The following is a 22,527-nucleotide window of genomic DNA, read 5'->3' as shown; positions in this document are numbered from 1 at the left end:
TTCAGGTAAAATAGAATTAACTTTTAAAAGTATGAAGATGTCCCAGACGTTGCATGGGATATACTTATACCAAAAAAATATTCGTTGTTTACCTGAAATTCAAACGTTACTGAGTGTCCTGTATTTTTATTTGTTAAATTGGGCAACCCTATGCAGGAAGGCAGGGATAGTGGTTATCTTGTTTATTGCTCAATCCTCAGCGGTAGAACTGCTCCTGACATATGGTAATTTCTCAGTAAATATTTACGGAATGAATGAATGAACGTGTTCAACCGGGTCATTAATCTGTAACAGGCCTAAACCTTTAATAAGCAGCATGAGAGTCAGAGGGTTGGAGCCTCTAGCCTGGGTTAGTCACAACTGGGGGGGGCCCGGGCGGCTGATGAACTTCCCAAGCCGGTCGAGCAGCTGGATGCTTTGCCTGGCCCATCCCTGCTCCTCAAGGAAGGAAACTCGCCCTTGTCAGGTGAGCTACAGGTCCCAGACCCTCCTGGGGGCGGGGCCTCCTCGACTGGCAGGCGGGACCTGCCCTCGCTTGAGCCTGCATCCTTTAACACCCCGCCTCCCCATCGCCCCTCGCATGACGTCACCAGATGGGAGGCCAATGGGATCGCGCCTTACTGGCAGGCGGTGTCGGCGGTCGCTGCCAAAGGGAAGTGAGTTGGGGCTGGAGCGATGGCCCGGGTCTGGAGCCCGCGGCCGCCGCCGCCGCCGCCGCCGCCACCAGCGAGTCGGGAGCAGGGGCGGCCGCAACGGGAGCGGGGGCCGGAGTCGCGGCTGGAGTGGAGGCGGCGCGTGTGAGTTGCCGAGGGTCGCCCGTGCCGGAACACCTCGAACTCTGGGTGGGAGCTCTTCAGGTGGGCTGAGCCGCCGTCGCCCTCCTCACCGCGCCCCCAGGCCGAAACAGCAGGGCTGGGGTCTCCCCAGGCGCGGGACTGGCTCCTCTCAGGCCAAGCCCTCCAGGCCGGGCTCTGGGTCTTCCTCGGCCTCTGGCTTCCTTCAAACTCAGGCCGGAGGCCGGAGGACGGTGATCATCTCAGACTCGGGCATTTTCTCTGTCGGGGTTGTAGCGGCTGGGAGCCCCCTCCAGCTGCCAGCTAGGGAGGGAACAGCGCCTTCCCATCGTCTCGCTCTGCATCTCCCCCTCTGCTCCCATTGAAGAACAAGTTTCTTTTTTTCTCTGCATTGGAAATTCTACCCCGGAAGTCCAAAACACCCATCTGTGTCCTTCCCCAGCTCCTGGAGCACCTTTAGAAATACTATATACTGACCAGGTCTGAGAGTCTCTTGACTTGACTTCTTATTCTCTTTGGGAGACAAAGGTTCCCCCCTCCTCCAGTCCAACACCCCCTTTGGTAACTGACAGTGCATGCCTAGGGCTTTATCCATTTGGATCACCAGCTCCCTGGCCTTTATGTGACTTCCCCTACATCTGAGTTACAGTTTCCTCTGGGCTCCAATCTCCAGCCCCCAGCGGATCTGGTCAGTCCCACTCCTGGGTGGGACTGACCAGAGGGGCTCTGGCCCAGGATTCCTCACCCTGGAAGGCAGCTCCAAGGCCTCGAGAGAACTGGGCGTCGGGTACGAACCTGGCAGCTCAGGAGTGGGTGCTCCACTTACCCCACACAAGAAGATGAAAAAGCGCAAAGAGCTCAATGCACTGATCGGCTTGGCTGGGGACAGCCGGAGAAAGAAGCCCAAGAAAGGCTCAGGCCACCGCCTGCTTCGCACCGAGCCTCCTGACTCAGACTCTGAGTCCAGCTCAGAGGAGGAAGAGGAATTTGGTGTAGCTGGAAATCGTTCTCGCTTTGTCAAGTGAGTAATGCAGTACTCAGGGGTGGGATGGGGAAAAGGCATCTCCTTGCACTACCAAGGAGGCAAATTAAAGGGAAGGAGAAGGGAGTTCTTAGGAAGAAAAGTGTAGACCTTGGAAGGCACAGAGGGAGGAAGAATGTTAGGGAGAAGATGAGTTCAGTTTCTGAATGAAGGATAAATTAGAGATCTATCTCTGAGTATACAAAGAAGAGCTCTGAATCTAGGGTGGAAGGATGGACTTGGGGAATGTGCTAAGAGCCCAGAGAGACCAAGGCGGGAGTAGCAAAGAAGCTAAGAATAGGGAACTAAGAACAGAGAAATTTGGGGGACTAGACCTTTTGTTAAGTATAGGAGAGACAGGGACCTTAGGACTGCAGGTTTTTTTGTTAGGTTGGTTGGATTTTTTTGGTTGTTGTTTTCGGAGGGGATGTTGTTGAGGGTTTTTTTGTTTCTGTTTTTTTTGCACTCATGATGGGTCTGAATCTTGGTGATGGGGGAATATGGTGAGGGACATTCTGTAAAACGCAAGAGCCTTGAGAGAAATGACAGGTGGGAAACAAAAAGAAGAAGCAGGTTTTTTCAAACCACTTTTAGATGGTGCAGCCACTAGACAAATCCAGTAGTGAGCACAAAGACATTGCGAATTGGGGGTTACGCTAGGAAAGGGCTGAAGGGAACCTTGAAGGTGCCCTTGGACTCTCTTAAGGAGCACGTTAAAAGAAGAGTACGCTGCTGAGGTTGTGGAAGCAAGAGCTAGGCAAAAGGTTGGGATGCTAAAAGAAAAGAGATTGAATCCTTTGAGGTTTGTTTAGAATGTCTGTGTCCTTTTATGTTAAAGGAAGAGATTGGTTTCTTTGCCAGGTGAGGTAGTTCAGGGTAATCCTAGGTTTGGGCTGTGAAGATCTGATGAAGTGGAATAGTTAACTGGAATAGTTATCCTATTGGGTTAGTTTAGACCTTGAGTGCTGGTTGAAGTTTGGTGTGAAATCTGACCCCTTTCTATGTTTCTCTTCTTTCTGAGCCAATAAGCTGGAGTGTACCAGGTGTCCACTTAAACCTACTGTCTACTTTTTTTCATTCCATTTGGAGTAAAACTCACTCAAAAGTTTATAAAGCTTCAGTAAACTGAAACGAGGTCCTCTGGAGTGAGTATGTATTTAAGAGAGAGAAATAGATAAGTGAATTACAGTACAGTGATGGAATGGCAGAGAAGCTCTTGTCTTTACACTTCCCTAACCTGAGCCAGTTTCCAAAGAAACTGATGATGAATTGATGGCAGTGAACTGCAGTGCCCACAGGTGCTTCCTGTAGCTCACAGGAACTCCCTCTGTTTCATGTGAAGTTTGAAACCTTTGTCCCCTATAGATGAACTCTTTATAGGTCATATTATTTAGACATATTCAACCTGCTGTTCAGATTTAAGTGTGTTACCCCCGTGTTCCCTGGTGAATTAACTGGTATTCATTAGAGATGATAATTGCATAGCGAAAGGTGCTATTTTGAATAAAGCTGTATTCCAGTCTCTTCTGTACTCCTGGTTGAATTTGTTCTTACGATCAGGGGAGACTATTTGCGATGCTGCAGGATCTGTTACCCCCTCTGTGCTTTCGTCATCCTTGCCGCCTGCGTCGTGGCCTGCGTTGGCTTGGTGTGGATGCAGGTTGCTCTGAAGGAGGATCTGGATGCCCTCAAGGAAAAATTTAGAACAAGTAAGTGGTCACCCTTTTCAGAGTATAATTTTGGACTCTTTTTCCAGGTTCTAGGACAAAGTGAACCACACTGAATTAAGATTTTTGCTCACTCTGATGAAGCAATTATATGTTCCTGTCAGCATTTTTTTTTTTTTTTTTTTTTTTGCGGTATGCGGGCCTCTCACTGTCGTGGCCTCTCCCGTTGCGGAGCACAGGCTCCGGACGCGCAGGCTCAGCGGCCATGGCGCACGGGCCCAGCCGCTCCGCGGCATGTGGGATCCTCCCGGACCGGGGCACGAACCCGTGTCCCCTGCATCGGCAGGCAGACTCTCAACCACTGCGCCGCCAGGGAAGCCCCTGTCAGCATTTTTAAACTCTGTCTTAGCTGTCAGCTTGAAGGCAGTAACAGTTACTCATTTTTAAATCCACAAACAAAGAACAGTGCTTATGCACCACTAGGACAAATAGCATCTGAAATAATGGTATTGCAGTCAACACTTACAATGCAGAAGGCAAGGGCTAAGATCCAGAAGTCTAGAATCTTGGTTAATCTCCACCTGTTGCCACTTCATATTCCCCAACTATAAAGTGGCAATAGCAACACTAGGCTGTTTCCTTCCTCCTCACAGGGACATTTGAGAAAACATGTGGGAGTGTCTGTCAGACAGTTTCCTCCTTAATAAAAACCTATAGAAACATAGGACTGAGCAGTAATAATGATAGCCAGCATGTATGGAGTGCTTACTGTATGCCAACTCAGAAATAAATATTTGTCTCATGAGTGTTTTAAAGTTTAAGAAACTTGAAGTTGAAGAGTTTTATGTATTCAAAATTGTCGGGCTTCCCTAGTGGTTCAGTGGTTGAGAATCCGCCTGCCAATGCAGGGGCCATGGGTTCGAGCCCTGGTCCGGGAAGATCCCACATGCTTCAGAGCAACTAAGCCTGTGTGCCACAACTACAGAGCCTGTGCTCTAGAGCCCACGAGCCACAATTACTGAGCCCACTAGCCACAACTACTGAAGCCTGCACACCTAGAGCCCATGCTCCACAATAAGAGAAGCCATCGCAACGAGAAGCCCGCACACTGCAACGAAGAGTAGCCCCCGCTCGCTGCAACTAGAGAAAGCTCGCGCGCAGCAACGAAGACACAATGCAGCCAAAAATAAAATAAATAAATTTATAAAAAAAAAAAAAAAAAAAAAAAAATTGTCAAGTTGTATTTTGCACATCCAAAGTACTTTTTCTGAAAGGTGTGTTTGCATGGTAGCTTCAACCTGTTTTAACCTAAAGATCTTCCTTTAGCAACACTGAGATGTTTAGTTCTAGGTTTCAAGGGTTAATTTTCTAAAGCTAGTAAAAGTTTTTAAAAAACAACAACAAAAACAATGTACAAAAAAAAAGAAAGTAAAGTTATACCCAAAAGATGCTTTACTCAGTCTTTGTTTTAACTAACAATTAGTGCATAGCTACAATTACAATCTGAATTTTATTATAAATAATAAAATTAATTTTTAAAAAAAGTTTCTAAGCTAAGGAAGCAGTTTCAGCTTAATCAAAAATACCCTAACTTTAGCAGCTTTAACACACCAGGAAACTGACCACCAGGCTTTCTCAAAGCCATAAAGAAATCTGGCCCCAGAACTAAAATTAGAGTTGTTTCCTTACTTCCTTTCTTAAGCCATAGGAGATCACAACATCCTAGCTTTCCTTCATCCCAGCTTCTCTTTGCTGCCTGCAGTTAGTTAAGTTCCAAACCTGACCTAGGGACAGCTAATCCTTAGTGAGTATGTTAATGACGTTCCTAGTGATGTTGCTTGAAAAAAATATATTGAAATACTAACTTTGGTTTTCTTCTGAGCTTCTGATTCAGGGAATGGGATTGGGTAGGCCACAGTTCTCTACCAGGATCATCCTGACCTATATGTTTTATCAGTTGGTGGGATCAGAGTACAGTGTTAAGAATGAGATTTGTATTTGTATTCCCCTGAATGTTGTCCTTAGCAGTATTTACAAGGTGTTTTTTTTTGTTTTTGTTTTTTATAAATTTATTTATTTAGTTAGTTTTTTTGGCTGTGTTGGGTCTTCGTTTCTGTGCGAGGGCTTTCTCCAGTTGCAGCGAGCGGGGGCCACTCTTCATCGCGATGCGCAGACCTCTCACTGTTGAGTTCTCTCTTGTTGAGGAGCACAGACTCCAGACGCGCAGGCTCAGTAGTTGTGGCTCACGGGCCTAGTTGCTCCGCAGCATGTGGGATTTTCCCAGATCAGAGCTCGAACCCGTGTCCCCTGCATTAGCAGGCAGACTCTCAACCACTGCGCCACCAGGGAAGCCCTACAAGGTGTTTTTAAGGCCAGTGTTTTCTTGGTAAGTAATCATAACTTGGAAATGAGGTTCTGAGAAGCAGTGTTTTAACTATAAATAACCACTGACGGCACCTGTCTGTGCCATCATCTCTCCGTAACTAGTTGGGCCCCCTCCATTTGTACTACAGCTTGTTTTGGTTACATATAGCAATTGTTTATTTATACATTTCAAAACATTGCTCAGTTCTGCCTTCCAGGGATTCATTTCTCTGATTGCTCTGTGCCTGTGTTTTTAGAACACCAGCGTAATTTGTACCTTAGCTGAGCTTTTCATTTTCAGGAATTTTCTTTGTTTAGAAATGCATATTTGGGCTTCCCTGGTGGTGCAGTGGTTGAGAGTCCGCCTGCTGATGCAGGGAACACAGGTTCGTGCCCCGGTCCAGGAGGATCCCACGTGCCGCGGAGCAGCTGGGCCTGTGGGCCATGGCCGCTGGGCCTGCGCGTCCAGAGCCTGTGCTCCGCAATGGGAGAGGCCGCGGCGGTGAGAGACCCGCGTACCGGAAAAAAAAAAAAATGCATATTTGAAATGTATACATGTAATAGACCTGACAATCGATCAGGCAACAGATATTTATTGAGCACATGTTAATACAAATATTTACTGAGCACATGTTAATACCTGGAAATACTCTATTCAGGAGATGCCAGGAGTTGTACCCTGGACTGTGAGACCTACTTTTATCACTGAGCAGCCTTCCCCTGGGACCCTGACTGCATTTGTCAGCCAGTTGAATGAAGCAGATTTGGAATTGTCAGTCCAGCTGCTCTGTGGGCTTTGGTTTGCTGCAACAGATACACCAGCACCTATACAGTCTAAAGCAGGACTTCCTGAAGGAGGATGGGGTAGGGCCTGGGGCATAAATCAATCCGCAGGCTGAACCATTGTGGACTACTTGGCAAGAGTTTTTTTTGTGAAAACCATTTTCTTGGCTAAATGAGGTTAATCTTGTTAAACTTAAATAGTCTTCCTTTGAATTATGCTTCTACTTTCAATATATTTCAATAAGTTTATTTTTATTTCTTGTTTTTCAAGAGGACAGTGGAAATAAGACCATCTGCTGACCTGGTTTAAATACCTTTTTGAAAAATTCAGAGCCCCTTGTCCTTTCTCATTATCTTCCAAGACTCTTGTGAGGAAAGGAGGCAGGATTGCTGAAATATCTGGAACAGAAAGCAAAGCAGATAGGCTTGGTATTTTTCCCTTGAGGCCAAGGAGTAACTTGATCCTTAAGCTTGAAGTGCTAGCTGGCCTGAAACTCTCAGCTCAGTATTATTCTAGAAGTAGGTACTCCAGAAGACCTCCACAGTTATTATAAAGAAGATTCTATTCCCAAGCAATCTTCCCTATCACTCAAGGCTAAAGTGAGGGGAAAGAATTTGGAAGAAAAGGACAGTATTGATAAATCAGACATCTTCATTGCTGGTCATACAGGGAGAGTAGCAGTTTGGTCATTCAGTGCAGAACTTAAAAATGGTCTTGTTAGGCTATAAGCATCTGTGACAGCTGAAGTATACTAGAAAGAGAATTGGTCTTAGCAGCACAAGGTATGACTGTCGAATCCTGACTTGCTCATTACTAGCTATGAAACATAGGCAAGTCACTTATTCTTTCTGAGCCTCATTTTCCCATCCATAATATGTAAAGATGTATTTGTGCTACGAAAGCACTTTGGGCATTCCTCTGTCATAACATCTGTCACACTGTATAGTAATTCTGGGGCGACGCCTTGCTCCGCACTAGACTGAGAGCTTCAGGGTCTTTTGTATACACTAGTGCCAAGTACAGGGCCGGGCACATAGTAGGGGCTTGATCACAAGATGAGTAATTACATAAAAGTTTATTGCAAATTATAAAGATGTATAATTACAAAGTATTGTCGTTGGCATTATATGTTGTATCTAAAGGGTGTAGGCAAAAATCTCCATTTCCTGATCAGGAAAAGAGCTAAGTCAGTTCTTTTGAGTATTACTATACTAAATTTTAAATAAGTTGCTTTCCATGTTGAAAGAACATGAATTAGTAATCATAAGTTGTTTGTTTACTATACTTCATTCCATTTATGTAATCAGAGTGCCTTTACTTGTCTTATCTCTCCTAAAAAACCCCAAATCAGATCATGAATATAATCCCCTCTTAGCTCATACAATCCTCAGGATCCAGAGTGTTTTCAGGGCTTGTCAGACTCACATGTTTATTAGTTAATAATTTTAATCCAAGTTATTTATGTGTTTGTCCTACTTCCTCCTCTACTTAATTCATATAGACTGCAGGAAAAAAAGAGACTCTCCCCCAGCCTTAGGATGTTTTACCACCAGAGAATGGCAGACGTGTGTGGGATAAGTTTTTCTTTATAACCTAACTGGATATGTATACGAAATTCAGTTGGGTGCTATAAGTGCTACATTAATTTCGACTGGTAAAATATTCCTACCATATGAGATGAATATATTCCTGCAAACTGTGTGTAAATCAAATGTTACATTAAAAGCACTTAGCCAAGTCTACTACTTTTAAAGAAATCCTTCACATATTTTTGAAAAGTGAATAAAAATATCTAATTTCTTTTAATAGTTCTGAATTTTCAGGTAGTGGGTTTGCTTACGGTGAGGATACCACCGCCACCCCCTGATTTTTGGGGGGATTTTTTTGTTGTCGAATTTATTTATTGAGTTTTCTTTGTTTAACTTAATAGGATAACATTAACTCCATTTCATACCATACAGTCATTTCACTGGATAGGCATTTGCATGCTTCTGTGTACGTGGGACTGTGCTGGGCCCTGGGAATACAGGACCCAATAAGACCTGTCCTCAGGCAGCTCTCTGTCAGTCTGATGGAGGGGACAGACAAGTAAATAAGTATAGCACAGTGTGTTCAGTGCTCAGTAGAGTTTGGAGTGGTAAAGAGGTAACGGTGGTCCAAGGTGGGGGCCAGCTCTTTGTGCTGAATCTTGAAAGGAATTAACTAGGCTAAGGTGGCAGAAATGAAGAAGGGGCAAGCCAAGGGCATCTAGGTAGAGAGAATAGTGTGTGCAGTCACTGAGGCTTAAAGAGGTTGGTGTGTCAGGAAAATCAGCTTGGCTAGAAAGTAGATTGAAGTGGTAGCTAAAGTGATGAGAAATATGGTTGGGAGGTAAGCAAAGGCCAGATTTATTTAGTCTTTAATACTTACTGAGTGCCTGAAGTGTGCCAGGTATATTCTAAATGCCAACTATACAGAAATGAACAAAAAAAGTCTGGGAACTTACATTTTAGTAAATTATTCTTTATCCGTCCATTATGCCAATTTTTGGTTTTAAAGAAAGCATATGACAACTAATCAGGCAGTCTGTGGCTTTAAAAGAAGGACATAGGTTTTATTCTAGAGGACCAACCACTATCAATCAGTATTTTATTTTCCATGAAAAGGAAAGGATACTCTAAAGAAAGAAGAGAAAGCACTCTTTCAGGCCACTACCTGCAGGCTGGCAAATCTCTAAACCATCCATGAGATGTTGTTTCCCAAAAGAAAGGCCAGATAATACCCTATACTTCACCTAACATTTTCCTTTATCTTCTGTTTCACTTTGAGCTTTTGGGTTGATTTAAGAAAACACTATTTGCTGTTTATGAAAAAGACTTAAAATCTTCGCTCTCATAACAGTACTTGAAAGGTGGTAAGAATCTATCTTGCGTTTGACCAATTTGAGACAGAAAATAAATAGATTTAAACATTTAGAGATATAACTTAGGATGTCACCTTGAGCATTAATGGAGTAAGGTTTATAAATCTTCATTGACCAGTCAGAAAGCTTCTTAATTGAGCAGGTCAGTACTTAACATTTATTTATCACGTATTGTATGCCTGGCCAGCTGTGTGTAGTGCTTTACAGCCATTCTTTCACTTAAAATATACTTCACAGGATGGTTAGAATTATCACTGTGTTACAGATGAAGAAACTAAGCTCAAAAAGTTTGAGTAGTTTGCTCAAAATCCCAGTAAGTTGCAGAGTTGAAATTCAAATCTAACTCTTTCTGCTGATGTTGTTTGTTACCATTTTTAGCCACCTGACTTTAAAAAGTTGTATTGCCAGTTGTGAAATAGCCCCAGTTAAATGGAGCTTTAGTGTTAAAGATATACATTTACGTAAATAAAGGAATAGTGGAGTTGATAGATATGAATTGTCATTATCGTCCCAGAATTAACTTTCATTAATCTATCTTCTTTCCTGCTGTAGGATCATTTTTTCATCTTGGAGCCATGAGGGAACTTCATGGCTATTTATTATTGTTCTTATTTTTGCTTTCAGTGGAATCTAATCAGAAAAGCTCATTCCAAGAAATTCCCAAACTTAACGAAGAACTACTCAGCAAACAAAAACAACTTGAGAAGATTGAATCTGGAGAGCTGGGATTGAACAAAGTCTGGATAAACATCACAGAAATGAATAAGCAGGTAGCAAAAGTGTGATTCTATTTCTGTGTAAGCTATGAATATTTCATTTTGTCTGTTTAGTATGTATCTGTAAGTATAGGGAACTCACTTCAGATTGTTTTACTTTTTGAAATGGTGCTTTGCAGACTGTGATCCCAACACATTAAAGTCAGGTAAGATAGGTAATAGTTATGCATTTACCCAATATTTAAAATGTTAACCCTTTCTGCAAAGGAACAGAGTTTTACCAAGTAGAACAGTTTAGAGGAAGTTAGAAATTCTTGAATCAACTTTTCCTAAGGAACAGTGTAGGTATTAAATTTAAGAACAGTGTCGTCGGGCTTCCCTGGTGGCGCAGTGGTTGAGAGTCCACCTGCCGATGCAGGGGACACGGGTTTGTGCCCCGGTCCGGGAGGATCCCACATGCCGCGGAGCGGCTGGGCCCGTGAGCCATGGCTGCTGAGCCTGCATGTCTGGAGCCTGTGCTCCGCAACAGGAGAGGCCACAACAGTGAGAGGTCCGCGTACCGCAAAAAAAAAAAAACAGTGTTGTCTAACGCCCAAGAAAATTGTTTTTATTAGATAATGAGAGCTTATTTTGTTTAATATAGTTTACAAACTTACAGCCTTGGGGTGTAGTGCTATATGCTGTACTAAAAACTTATCAGCAGCTAATGGTAAGTATTATTCTAGAATAGCATTGGAGGAAATGGCAGAGTTGGTTAAATACCTTGACCAGGCAAGAAGGACAAGAGCCAAAACTTTTCCAGTCCCTAAATTGGCCAGATCTCACATTCATTCCGAAAGAGAGACTCTGCCAGAGGAAAAGAGCATATTCAGAAGATGTTGAGGCAGCATTGTCAGGATTCAACAGTCAAACCTTGTGCTTATATGAATGAGGTGCTGCAGTTGCCACTTGGTAACTATAGCCCCTGTTCTCAGTTTCTGTGGCTTAGTTAAGAAAGACGTGTGCGTCAAGAAGAAAACTCAAGTGCCAAGTGAATGGTACACCCACAAAGTGCTTAAAAATAGTTTTGTCATCCCTGTCGTGGCTAAGAGGATATTCTATTCTCAGAGTGGAGTCACAAAGTTCAGAATCAGCCAGGGCAGAGAGCACCGTGCTAGAATAAAGTGCTTGCCATTGTTTTTGAAGCTACCCCCTCCTTTCAGCAGTAGTTTGGGAGTGGGGCGGTTCAGCACTTGCGACCAGAGATCAGTGGCCTGGGGCAGAAGCTTTCAAACTTTTTCCTGGAACCCACAGTAAGAAATATTTTCCATCATTACCTGGTAAACACATGCATACATGTATGTAACTGAAATAAAAGTTTCTGAAAACAGTCACTTGTCCTTAATATTATGCTGCCTTATGATATTTTATTATTTTTTATTCAGTTCTCTTTCATTTTTAAAAAGTATTCGTGAAATAATTGATGGGTTGCAGCACCTAGTATTTACTAGTTATCATTTAGCCTTGGACTCTGAGTTATAAGGGAAAAGCAGGTATTCACTCCGTTTTTACAAGAAAAACAGGATAAACTGTGGTCTTGCTTGTATTCACAGAGCAAATGAGCAGTTTGTCCAGAGAGTACATCAGGTGAAAGTAAACCATCATGAAGCACTGAGAGACGATTAGCATCTCTCTCTGGGGCAAACTGTGGGTTCTTTATAGTAGCCAGTCATGGAGTTTACCGTTCTGAGGCATCTAATTACACCAGAAGGTTGTATATTGTGTTCTGAGCTTTGAGCACAGTACTGATGATGATGGTAACTGCCACTCATTAAATGCCTTCTTTATGCAGGCCCCTATTAGATGTAGTACATATGAGATCTCCTTTCTCCTTCTTCGCTTCTATAACTCTGTGAAGTAGGAGGTGCTGTCTCCATTTTATAGATTAAAAAACTAAGGCTCAATGAGGTTAAGTAGTTTGCCCAAGGTCAACAGCTGTGTAGCAGTTCTAACAAAATATTCAAGTTGTAGGAACCTGTTTTCTTTCCAGTTTTCTACTCTGCCTTCCATCTTTATAACCTCTAAAGGACACAGTAGGTGCTTAGTAGATAAAGCTGAAAGGATGTGAAGTCGAGTCCCTGTCAGGGCTCATAATCATTCATCATTGATGATTGTCTGTTTTAGTAACTTTTTTACTTACTATTTAAAGAGCACTTAATTTTAACCCCAAAGCAGCATTTCAGGCTTTATAGTGTAAAATGATCTAATAAAATGGTCTACAGTAGCTATTTTTAATTTCACTAATGAAAAGTCATGTAATATGCATGAAAGTCATGACTCATCTTTTGGCTGGAATGTGGGGGATTTTTCCTTAATGGTTTGTACCTAATTCAACTTTTTAGACTCTTTGAATTGCAATGTGTGACTTTAGAGATAAGTTCTATAACACTTGAATCCATTCTGACATGCTATGCTAGAATGTGTCTATCAGAGACCAAAGCAGTCCCAGATATCAATAATGGGAGAGTGCCCCTTGTCTCTCTATTCTAGTTAAACATGTAGCTTTGCTGTAGTTTTCCACAGATTTGGGCATTATTCCACCCAAGAGAGGAATGCTGAAAAATGGAATCCAGCTTTGCAGTTTCTGGGACTGTAGCTGGGTCCTACTGACAGTGTGTGGTCCAGGTCTTAGAAGTGAGTAAGAAGTCCTAAGTGTTGCCTGGTAATTGGAGCACTAGTGGTCAGCTCTCCAGAGCATACTCTTTTCTGTGAGGCAGCTGATACCCTAGGCCTAGAGCGTTTGGGGCATGGGGAGAAGTGGAACAGCACCTCACCTTACATTGCCTCGGCTTTCAGGCTGCTCCTCTGGTTTTGGGTGAAATGATAGCTGTCAACCAGCCACACTGGCCATTCGTGAAGCCATTGCCATTCTTGAGATACCTGTGACTAGCATCAGGCTCTGCCACAGCCTCAGGATAGAGCCGTACCTGGGAGAGTAGTTTCTACCCAGATTGTTCCACCTAGAACACAGCTTGTTGTCCCTTTAAGATCTGGCCAGTTGTCAGTGGAAGGAGTTGTTCCCTCAGGTGAAAAAAAGGGAACCACACAATTGATAGGTCATTTGGAATAATCATATCCTTGCCCATCAAGTTGGTGTAGAGCCAGTTGTGTACATGATTTGGGGCTGAGTAAAACACACATGGGGGAGACCCCTTCCAAGTACTTTATGATTGAGCATGTTAAGATAGTCTTCGAAGGCCCAGTGGAGGGCATGGGGAAAGGGCCAGCCAAGGAAATCTGTCACACCCCTTCCAAAGCTTTGTGATGTGTTTTCCTATGTGTATATTTCTTTCCCACCTTTTGTCTTTAAAATTTCATGAGTAATATGTGAATGTATTCTTATATAAGATTTAATAGTAAAATACACATAGAACTCTTACGAAAACTCCCCTTCAACCCCACCTCTGTATGTGCCCCCATCACACACAGATACACACACATAACACACATTCCCTGTCCCCATAGTTCTTCGCTGTCAATGGTCTGGGCTGCATTCTTACAGTCCCCTTTATATGCATTTACAGAATTGTAATAGCTTTTAATATGAATTAGCTTTTAGGTTAGCGTGTGCACATGCACACGCGTGTGTGTGAATAAATGGAGTCATTAGGTATATATTCTACAGCTTTCTCTGTTTACTCAATATATCTACACCCTTAGTGTTAGACATTTAGATGTTTCTAGAGTTTTGCTGTTACAAATAAGAAAGCAGTGAATAGTCTTGAGCGTACATCTCTATGCTGGTGAGCATAAAGTAATCTTTTTTTAATTTGTTTTCTTTCAGTTTTATTGAGATATAATTGATATACAGCACTGTATAAGTTTGAGGTGTACAGCATAATGATTTGACTTACATACATCATAAAATGATTATCACAGTACATTTACTGAACATCCATCATCTCATATAGATACAGAATTAAAGATGTAGAAAAAATATATATATTTGTCCTTGTGATGAGAACTCTTAGGATTTACTCTCTTAACTTTCATATATAATGTACAGCAGTGTTAATTATGTTTATAATGTTGTACATCACATCCCTAGTACTTATTTATCTTATAACAAGAAGTTTGTACCTTTTGACCACCTTCCTCCCACTCCCCCTCCCCTCACAATTCCCCCCCACCCCACCTCTGGTAACCAACCACAAATTTGGTCTCTTTTTATGAGTCTGTTTGTTTTTGAACTATAATTGACCTATAATACTGTTAGTTTCTGTTATACAACATAGTGATTTGATATTTATATACATTTCAAAATGATCACCACAATAAGTCTAGTTACTTATGCCACCATATAAAGATAATACATAGTTATTAATTGCATTCCCAACACTGTGCATTTCATGCCTGTGACTCATTTATTTTTCACCTGGAAGTTTGTACCTCATAATCTCCCTCACTTAGTTCTTTCCTTCCCCCACGCCTCCTCCCCTCTGGCAAACACCTGTTTGTTCTCTGTATCTGTAACTGTTTCCCTTTTGTTATGTTTGTTCATTTGTTTCTTAGATTCCACATATACGTGATATCATACAGTATTTGTCTTTCTCTGTCTGACTTATTTCACATAGCATAACATCTTTTGGGTCCATCCGTGTTGTCACAGATGGCAAGATTTTATTCTTTTTTATGGCTGAGTAATATTCCATTTTGTGTGTGTGTGTGTGTGTGTGTGTGTGTGTGTGTGTGTCTGTGTGTGTGTGTATCATACACACCACAACTTCTTTATCCATTTATCTATTGATGGGCACTCAGGTTGCTTCCATATCTTTTCTATAGTAAATAATGCTACAATGAACATAAAGGTGTATATATCTTTTCTAATTAGTGTTTTCATTTTCTTTGGATAAATACCCAGGAATGGAACTGCTGAATCATATGGTAGTTCTGTTCTTTATTTTTTTGAGAAATGTCCCTACTGTTTTCCATAGCGGCTGCACCAATTTACATTCCCAGTGCAAGAGGGTTCCCTTTTCTCCACGTCCTTGCCAATACTTGTTATTTGTTGTCTTTTTGATAGTAGCCATTCTGACAGGTATGCGGCAATATCTCATTGTGGTTTTCATTTGCATTTCCCTCATTATTAGTGATGTTGAACATCTTTTTATGTGCCTGCCTTCTTTGGAAAAAAGTCTGTTCGGATCCTCTGCCCATTTTTTAATTGGGTTGTTTGTTTTTTAGATGTTGTTGTATGAACTCTTTGTATATTTTTGATTATTAACCCCTCGTCAGATATATCATTTGCAAATATCTTCTCCCATTCAGTGGGATCCCTTTTTGTTTGGTTGACAGTTTCCTTCACTGTGTAAAAGCACTTTAGTTTGATGAAATCCCATTTGTTTCTTTTGCTTTTGTTTCTCTTGCCTAAGGAGACATATTCAAAAAAGTATTAATAAGACCAGTGTCAAAGAGCTTACTACCTGTGTTTTCTTGTAGAAGTCTTATGGTTTCAAGTCTTTACATTTGAGTCTTTAATCCATTTTGAATTTATTTTTGTTCATGGTATGAGAGAGTAGTCCAGTTCAATTCTTTTTCACGTAGCTGTCCAGTTTTCCCAGCACCAATTATCAAAGAGGCTGTCTTTTCCCCATTGTATAGTCTTGCCTTATTTGTTGTAGATTAATTGCCCAGATAAGTGTGGGTTCATTTCTGGGCTCTCTATTCTGTTCCATTGATCTATGTGTCTTTTTTTGTGCCAGTCCCATACTGTTTTGATTACTGTAGCTTTATAGTATAGTTTGAAATCAGGGAGCATGATACCTGTAGTTTTGTTCTTTCTCAAGATCATTTTAGCCATTTAGAGTCTTCTGTGTTTCCATACAAATTTTAGAATTATTTGTTCTAGTTCTGTGAAAAATGCCATTGGTATTTTGATATGGATTGCATTGAATCTGTAGATTACCTTGGGCAGTATGGTCTCATTTTAAGAATAATTTTTCCAATCCATGATCACGATCTATCTTTCCATCTGTTTGTGTCATCTTCAGTTTCTTTCATCAGGGTCTTACAGTTTTCCAAGTACAGGTCTTTTACCTCCTTAGTGAGATTTATTCCTAGGTATTTTATTCTTTTTGATTAAACAAGTAACCTTTAGGATAGATTTCCAGAAATGAAATTGCTGAATTAAAGGGTGTAAACGTTTCAAATTGTGACAGATAATCCTAGATAACCATCTAACAAGTCTCCAATTTACATTTCCATTAACAGTGCATGAGAATACCTATTTCCGTATGTGCTTTTCAAACCTCAGTGTTATTCATATCTTTTTAAGGGCATGTGTTAAAACCTCCTTGATGTAACTGCTGCTCTTAAGAGGTTTATAGTTTGCTGAGAGTATCTCTCTGGAGCTGAAGTTTCTCACCCATTTTATTTTTAAATGGATAGAGTTGGAATGTTGAAGATTAGTCTGAGTATTTTGGAGCACTTATGGAGAATTGCATGTTTAAGTGCTTATTAAATTTCATTATTAAAGAGCTAACACTTACTTGGTATTTTGTTTGTATCAGGTACTGTGCTGAGAGCTCTAGATACGTATTTCATTTAAGCCTCATAGCCTGTATTAGTCATCTGTTGCTGTGTTACGTTTGTCCCAAAGCTTAATGACTTAAAACAACAAACATTTATTATCTCACAGGTTTTCTGGGTCAGAAATTTGGAAGCAGCTTAGTTGAGTTGTTCTGGCTAGGATCTCTCTAAGGTTGCAGCTAAGATATACAGCCAGGGCTGCATATCTGAAGGCTTGACTGGGACTGAAGCATCCTCATTCATATGACTGTTGGCAGGAGGTCTCAGTTTGTCCCACCATGGCTTCTCCATGGGGCTGCTTGAGTGTTATCACAACATGGCAGCCGGCTTATCCAGAGTGAGTGATCCAAAAGAGAGCAAAAAGGAAGACAGTGCTTTTTTATGACCTAGTTTTCAAAGTTGCCCGTTGTCACTTGCACTTTATTCTGTGGGCCAAAAGTGAGACACTCAGTGCAGGCCACGCTCAAAGGAAAGGGAATTAGTGTCCACCTCTTGAAGGGAGGACTTTCAAAGATTTTGTGGACATATTTTAAAACCATCACATGTCCCTATGAGATGGTTGTTGTTATACCGTGCTACCAGTGAGGAAAATGAGTTCACACTTATGTAGCCTTATCTCCTACTTCCTAGACTCTACCCCATACTCTGCTTGGTCTACCCTTCTCAGCATCCATCCCAGACACAGAGTGTTCATTCTTAGCCATTCATTCATTTGGTAGATGCTTATTGAATGCCTGTCTTTGTGTCAGGCGTATTATGGAAAATAAAACAGACATGGTCCTTGATGACATGGAGCTTACAGTCTAGTAGTGGAGGAGAGAAACCTTAATTTAAAATCACACACATAAATAAATCATTGTCGCTCTGAGAAATACTATGAAGGAAAAGTATTCCTGGGCCTATTCTTGCTATTGCTCCCTACCTATTCCCTGATGCCACACTCACCCTTCTAACCTAGAAAGGATAGCTGATTTATTTCTATATATAAAACTCTTACTTCTCTAACAGAGTCTGATTTGAGTCCTGCTTCAGTGAAGCCTGTCCCTTTCAACCTGCACTAATACTTTCTTAGACTGTATTCAGTATCACATTTAGTACTTGTTTCTTTAATGTTACCTATCTACTTCTACCTCTCCCTCTCCCTCCCTCCCTCTCCCTCTCCCTCCTCCTCTCTCTTCCCCTCCCCCTCTCCCTCCCTCCCTCTGCCTCTCCCTCCTCCTCTCTCTTCCCCTCCCCCTCTCCCTCTCCTTTTCTCACTCACATTTTGCTCCTGCCCCCCAGGCCTTCTTTCTATTCTTCAAATATGCTGAGCTCTTCCCCACACTGGGACCTTTGCCCTAGCAATTCCCTCTGCCCTGAAATGTACTTCTTTTTATCTCTCTCTCTGGTTAATTCCTATTATTTAGATCTCAGTTTAAATTTCATCTTCTAATAGAGGCCCTCTCTGGCAGTCCAATCTAAAGTAGCTACCCAGTCACTCATTGTCACCTTATTTTTTTTTTTCACATCTTTATTGGAGTATAAATGCTTTACAATGTTGTGTTAGTTTCTACTGTACAACAAAGTGAATCAGCTGTATGTATACATGTATCCCCATATCCCCTCCTTCTTGAGCCTCCCTCCCACCCTCCCTATCCCATCCCTCTGGGTCGTCACAAAGCGGCAAGCTGATCTCCCTGTGCTATGCAGCAGCTTCCATCCATTTTACATTTGGTAGGGTATGTATGTCAATGCTACTCTCTCACTTCATATCAGTTTCCCCTTCTTCCCCATGCCCTCAAGTCCGTTTTCTACCTCTGTGTCTTTGTTCCTGCCCTTCCACTAGGTTCATCAGTACCGCTTTTTAAAATTCCTTATATATGTGTTAGCATACAGTATTTGTTTTTCTCTTTCTGACTTACTTCACTCTGTATGACAGATTCTAGGTACATCCACCTCACTACAAGTAACTCAATTTCGTTCCTTTTTATGGCTGAGTAATATTCCATTGTATATATGTGCCACATCTTCTTTATCCATTCATCTGTTGATGGACATTTAGGTTGCTTCCATGTCCTGGCTATTGTAAACAGAAGTCACCTTATTTTCATTTTCCTCTAATGTATCCCGCTATCTAATTTTTCTTATATCAAATTGTCTGTCTCTTTGTACTAAAATGTAAACACCAAAGATCACTGACATCTGTGTTGTTCACCACTGGAATAAAATAGGGCTTAATAGATATTTGTTGCAGGAATGAATGAGTGGGTGAATGAAAGGAAAATGGTCTGACGCCCCTGAACACATCCCTCCTAAAAGGAAAGAGGGAGAAGAGTTCCAAGGCTCCTCACTGCACTCCCTTGTTCAGAACACGCTGGGGCTCACTCCAGGAGCTCTCCTTAAATACTGTACACAGTACTTATTACTATCTAATACTTCGCTTCTTTGTTCTTCTGTCACCTCCTACCAGGATGTAAGCTCCATGAAAGCAAAACCTCATGGTCTTATTTGCCACTTTCTCCACAGTTCTGGGTACAGAGAAGGTGCCAGACATTTGTTGAAGAAAAGAATAAGGGGTCAGGTCTACTTTGTCTTGTATCCATCTGATGCCTACCACAGGGTTAGGCATGTTACAAGTGCCCAGAAACTTTCATGGTTACTCTGTGAGGCCATTCTGAATATAATTGCTATTGGTAGATCTGTGTCCTCATCCTAGAACTTGGGACAGGAAAGCAGTGTGGAACCAAGTTTTGAGCCACATTGCAAGGTATTTAGAATATGATCTCTGCAACCTGAAACTGAGTATTACACAGGTTCCGCCAGTCCTCATTCTAGAGAGAAGTCCAGCTATTTAGAATTTTACCCATAAATAGCAGAAGGGAAGATACTTTTTATTTTGATTCAATTCCTATTTTAATACATTCAGTATATCAGTCAGCCAGCAGGTCAGTGGGTATTTATTGAGCCCCTTCAGGGTACAAAGTAGTGCTTTGGTTGAGCTATTGAGTTTGAAATATTAATCACATTGTTAAACCAAAACTAAATCCCCAAGTAGTTGAAAGTGCCATTCAAGTTGTCAGGGTTCAGTTGCTGTCAACTGTATATTGTGATGTTGGGCTTTTACTTTATAATATATGTTCCCACTTGGGCAGAAACAAAAGTTCAGCAAATAACTGAGGGGTATTTTTTACCAAAATAAAACCTTTCAGAGGTCCTTGATCATTAGCTTTCTTCCTGTCCAGTTGTTGAAGGATTGTGTTGTAATTACTGCATCTTTTGGGTAATTTAAGATTTTTGCATCTTGTAGCTGCCAGGAGTGGGGTAAAGAATAATGCCTGCCTTTCCCTCCTTGGCACTGGTATTTAAACTGGGCAGGGAGAGAAGGGGTGTTATTGCTTCCTCCCACATCTCAAGTCTATCCAAGGTACTCTGCGGAGTTCTTCTACTCCTGTGACCTGACCGGCCAGAACGTCTGGATCACAGAATCGCATGATGCCCAAAGGTGCTTGACATCACCATCAGCTGTAGAGTGTGTGAAGGGAGCATTGTTCTACAAGTTCTGTTTTCATTGTTTATTACTCATTTCCTTTCAGATTTCTCTGCTGACTTCTGCAGTAAACCACCTCAAAGCCAATGTCAAGTCAGCTGCAGACTTAATTAGCCTGCCTGCCACTGTAGAGGGACTTCAGAAGGTAAGTGCTGTGTATGGGCACTGAAATTAACCTACTGTAATTCTGTCTTCTTACAAATTCTCTTTGAAAGGCTGGCATTTGAAATCAGCTACTCCAAGGGGACAGTAATAGAGTTCAAGACATCTCTGCTTTGGTCTGGTTGGTTGGGCCTTTAATTTGCAACAGGTGGTTTTAGCTATGGTTTATATAGATTCACACCTTTTTATTGGGCTTTCCAAGTCCCAGGATTGCTTTGCTGGGACTCTTGTGTTAACATGTGTGGGTTTGCTTTTCATTACTTGCCTGTTTCAGTTCATCATCCACAACGTCTTTATGAAAGCAGAGCAATTGTACATGAGGGTTGCTCTAAGTTGCTATTATTTTCCATGATTGAGAAAGAGAGGGGATTTTTTTGTTTGTTTTCGTTGGTTTTGTTTTTTAAGGATAATTTGGGGAAGTGCAAAATAAAAATTCAGGATGTGATAAATACTGGCAAGGATGTGGATAGAGGGAAACTTCCAAACACTCCTGCTGGGAGTATAAATTGGTAAGAAGCATTCTGGAAAACAATAATATATTATTTTATAAAGGTAGAGAGACACACCCTCTAAGCAAATCACTCTTAGGTATATGCCCTAGACTCTAGGGCCTAGGCAAACATTACTTTAGAATTTCTATTTACTTGATCCCTAGGATTCAGCCTAGAGCAGGAGGCAGTAACCAACCAGATGAAGAATATGTTGGGATCTTTAGAGCTGGGTGGGGAGAGTGGGTAGGGAATGGAAGGAAAAGAGTGTGCTTAATAGGCACACAAGCAACATGAGGCCCTGTAGCAGGAAGTGGAAGAAGGATTCTGGAGCAGGGAACCCCAAACAATGGGTATCAAATCTAGAATCTTTGGCTTTTAAAAGTCAGTGTGTGCTGAGTTTGATTTGATTATATACCAGGCTCTATAAACATACAAATTGTTTCCTCAAAGGAGTGAGAAATTCCTAAGCCAGAAACAAAACTTGTTATTTTATAGCCACACCACCTGTGTGTGCTCGGTCTCTATAGTCTGCTGTTTGTCCAATATGGTCATCTGCTTACAACTTAAAAAAAAAGTAGGGACAACTTTGATGAGACCAGACTGTTTTTGCCATTATTCCTGAGGGTCAAGTGGGGAAAAAGGTAGGCCTCTGTAGCCTTTAATACAGAAGCAACCCTGGCAGTCTTGCGTTCAAAAAGGAAATTGGTTTATTCTTGCATTTGTTAATTCAACAAACATTTGTGGGGCTTCCTCCAGTATGTGCCAGGCACTTTGCAGTTGGTGAAAATACTAGTTTCAAGGTTTTGCTCTAGAGTTCACATGGCTCTGTCAGCTGCTTCCTTAAAAAAAAAAACTTAAACAAGAGCTTACTATCTTCTTGCGTCCTGATGGGTTCATGCATCCAGCCAGTGAAGATTCTCTAACAGTGGATGTCTTTGAATGCTTGTAGCTGCTGTAACAACAGACCTTACATAGACAAAATCCCAGCTTAGAGACTTCTACCCAGTATGTTGTCTCTTTGCAAATCTGTGCATTTATAATGTCAGGCACTACTTTTATTACAGGTGGCTCAGTTTTGAAGTGGTAAGTCATCTCAAAAAACCTAACTTCAATGTATCTCATGTAATTTTTTTTTTAATGTTGAAAATATCATTTCTTTTTCTCTTGGATTCTTGGCTATCAGTATAATAAAAACACCCTTGGTTAAAAATACTAATGGGACACTATAAAATTATCAGTATATCTTAATGAAAGACCAAAACCTATCAAATTAGTAACACTCTTTTAGATGTTCCTGTAGGACAAGGCTGTTTTAAAAGATCATTTCTGAATTATATTCCTAAGTCTGCAGTCCACTTGGGCTCCTTGGACCTAATGAAAGCAAGTAAGCTACTAGCCATATCTAACTCTACTCAGTAGTTACTGATGGGATTCTAAAGCAGAAGAACACATGCTGCCAAATGGAATTTTCCCTTCATCTCTGCAATGCTGGGTTTTCCAAGGCCAAAAATGGTTCCACCCATTTTCACTCAA

General features: G+C 41.5%; 1 protein-coding gene across 2 annotated transcripts in view; it reads left to right on the top strand.

Annotated features, from left to right (window-relative positions):
- The first annotated feature begins 644 nt into the window (after positions 1-644).
- Positions 645-22,527, top strand: part of EFCAB14 (EF-hand calcium binding domain 14) — a 35,118-nt gene continuing 13,235 nt past the window's right edge. Inside the window, exons 1-4 of one of the 2 annotated variants that reach the window (XM_065882141.1) lie at positions 645-1,815; positions 3,376-3,524; positions 10,157-10,302; positions 20,388-20,486. In XM_065882141.1, the coding sequence (XP_065738213.1) occupies positions 1,634-1,815; positions 3,376-3,524; positions 10,157-10,302; positions 20,388-20,486 (576 nt within the window). In that variant the 5' untranslated portion in view covers positions 645-1,633. The remainder of the gene's footprint in view (positions 1,816-3,375; positions 3,525-10,156; positions 10,303-20,387; positions 20,487-22,527) is intronic. The other variant, XM_065882134.1, reaches the window with a different exon arrangement.

Source organism: Phocoena phocoena, chromosome 1 (assembly GCF_963924675.1).
Source record: "Phocoena phocoena chromosome 1, mPhoPho1.1, whole genome shotgun sequence".
Classification (NCBI taxonomy): Eukaryota; Metazoa; Chordata; class Mammalia; order Artiodactyla; family Phocoenidae; genus Phocoena; species Phocoena phocoena.
Note: the sequence above shows the minus strand (reverse complement) of the source record. Positions and strands in the feature narration are given on the sequence as shown.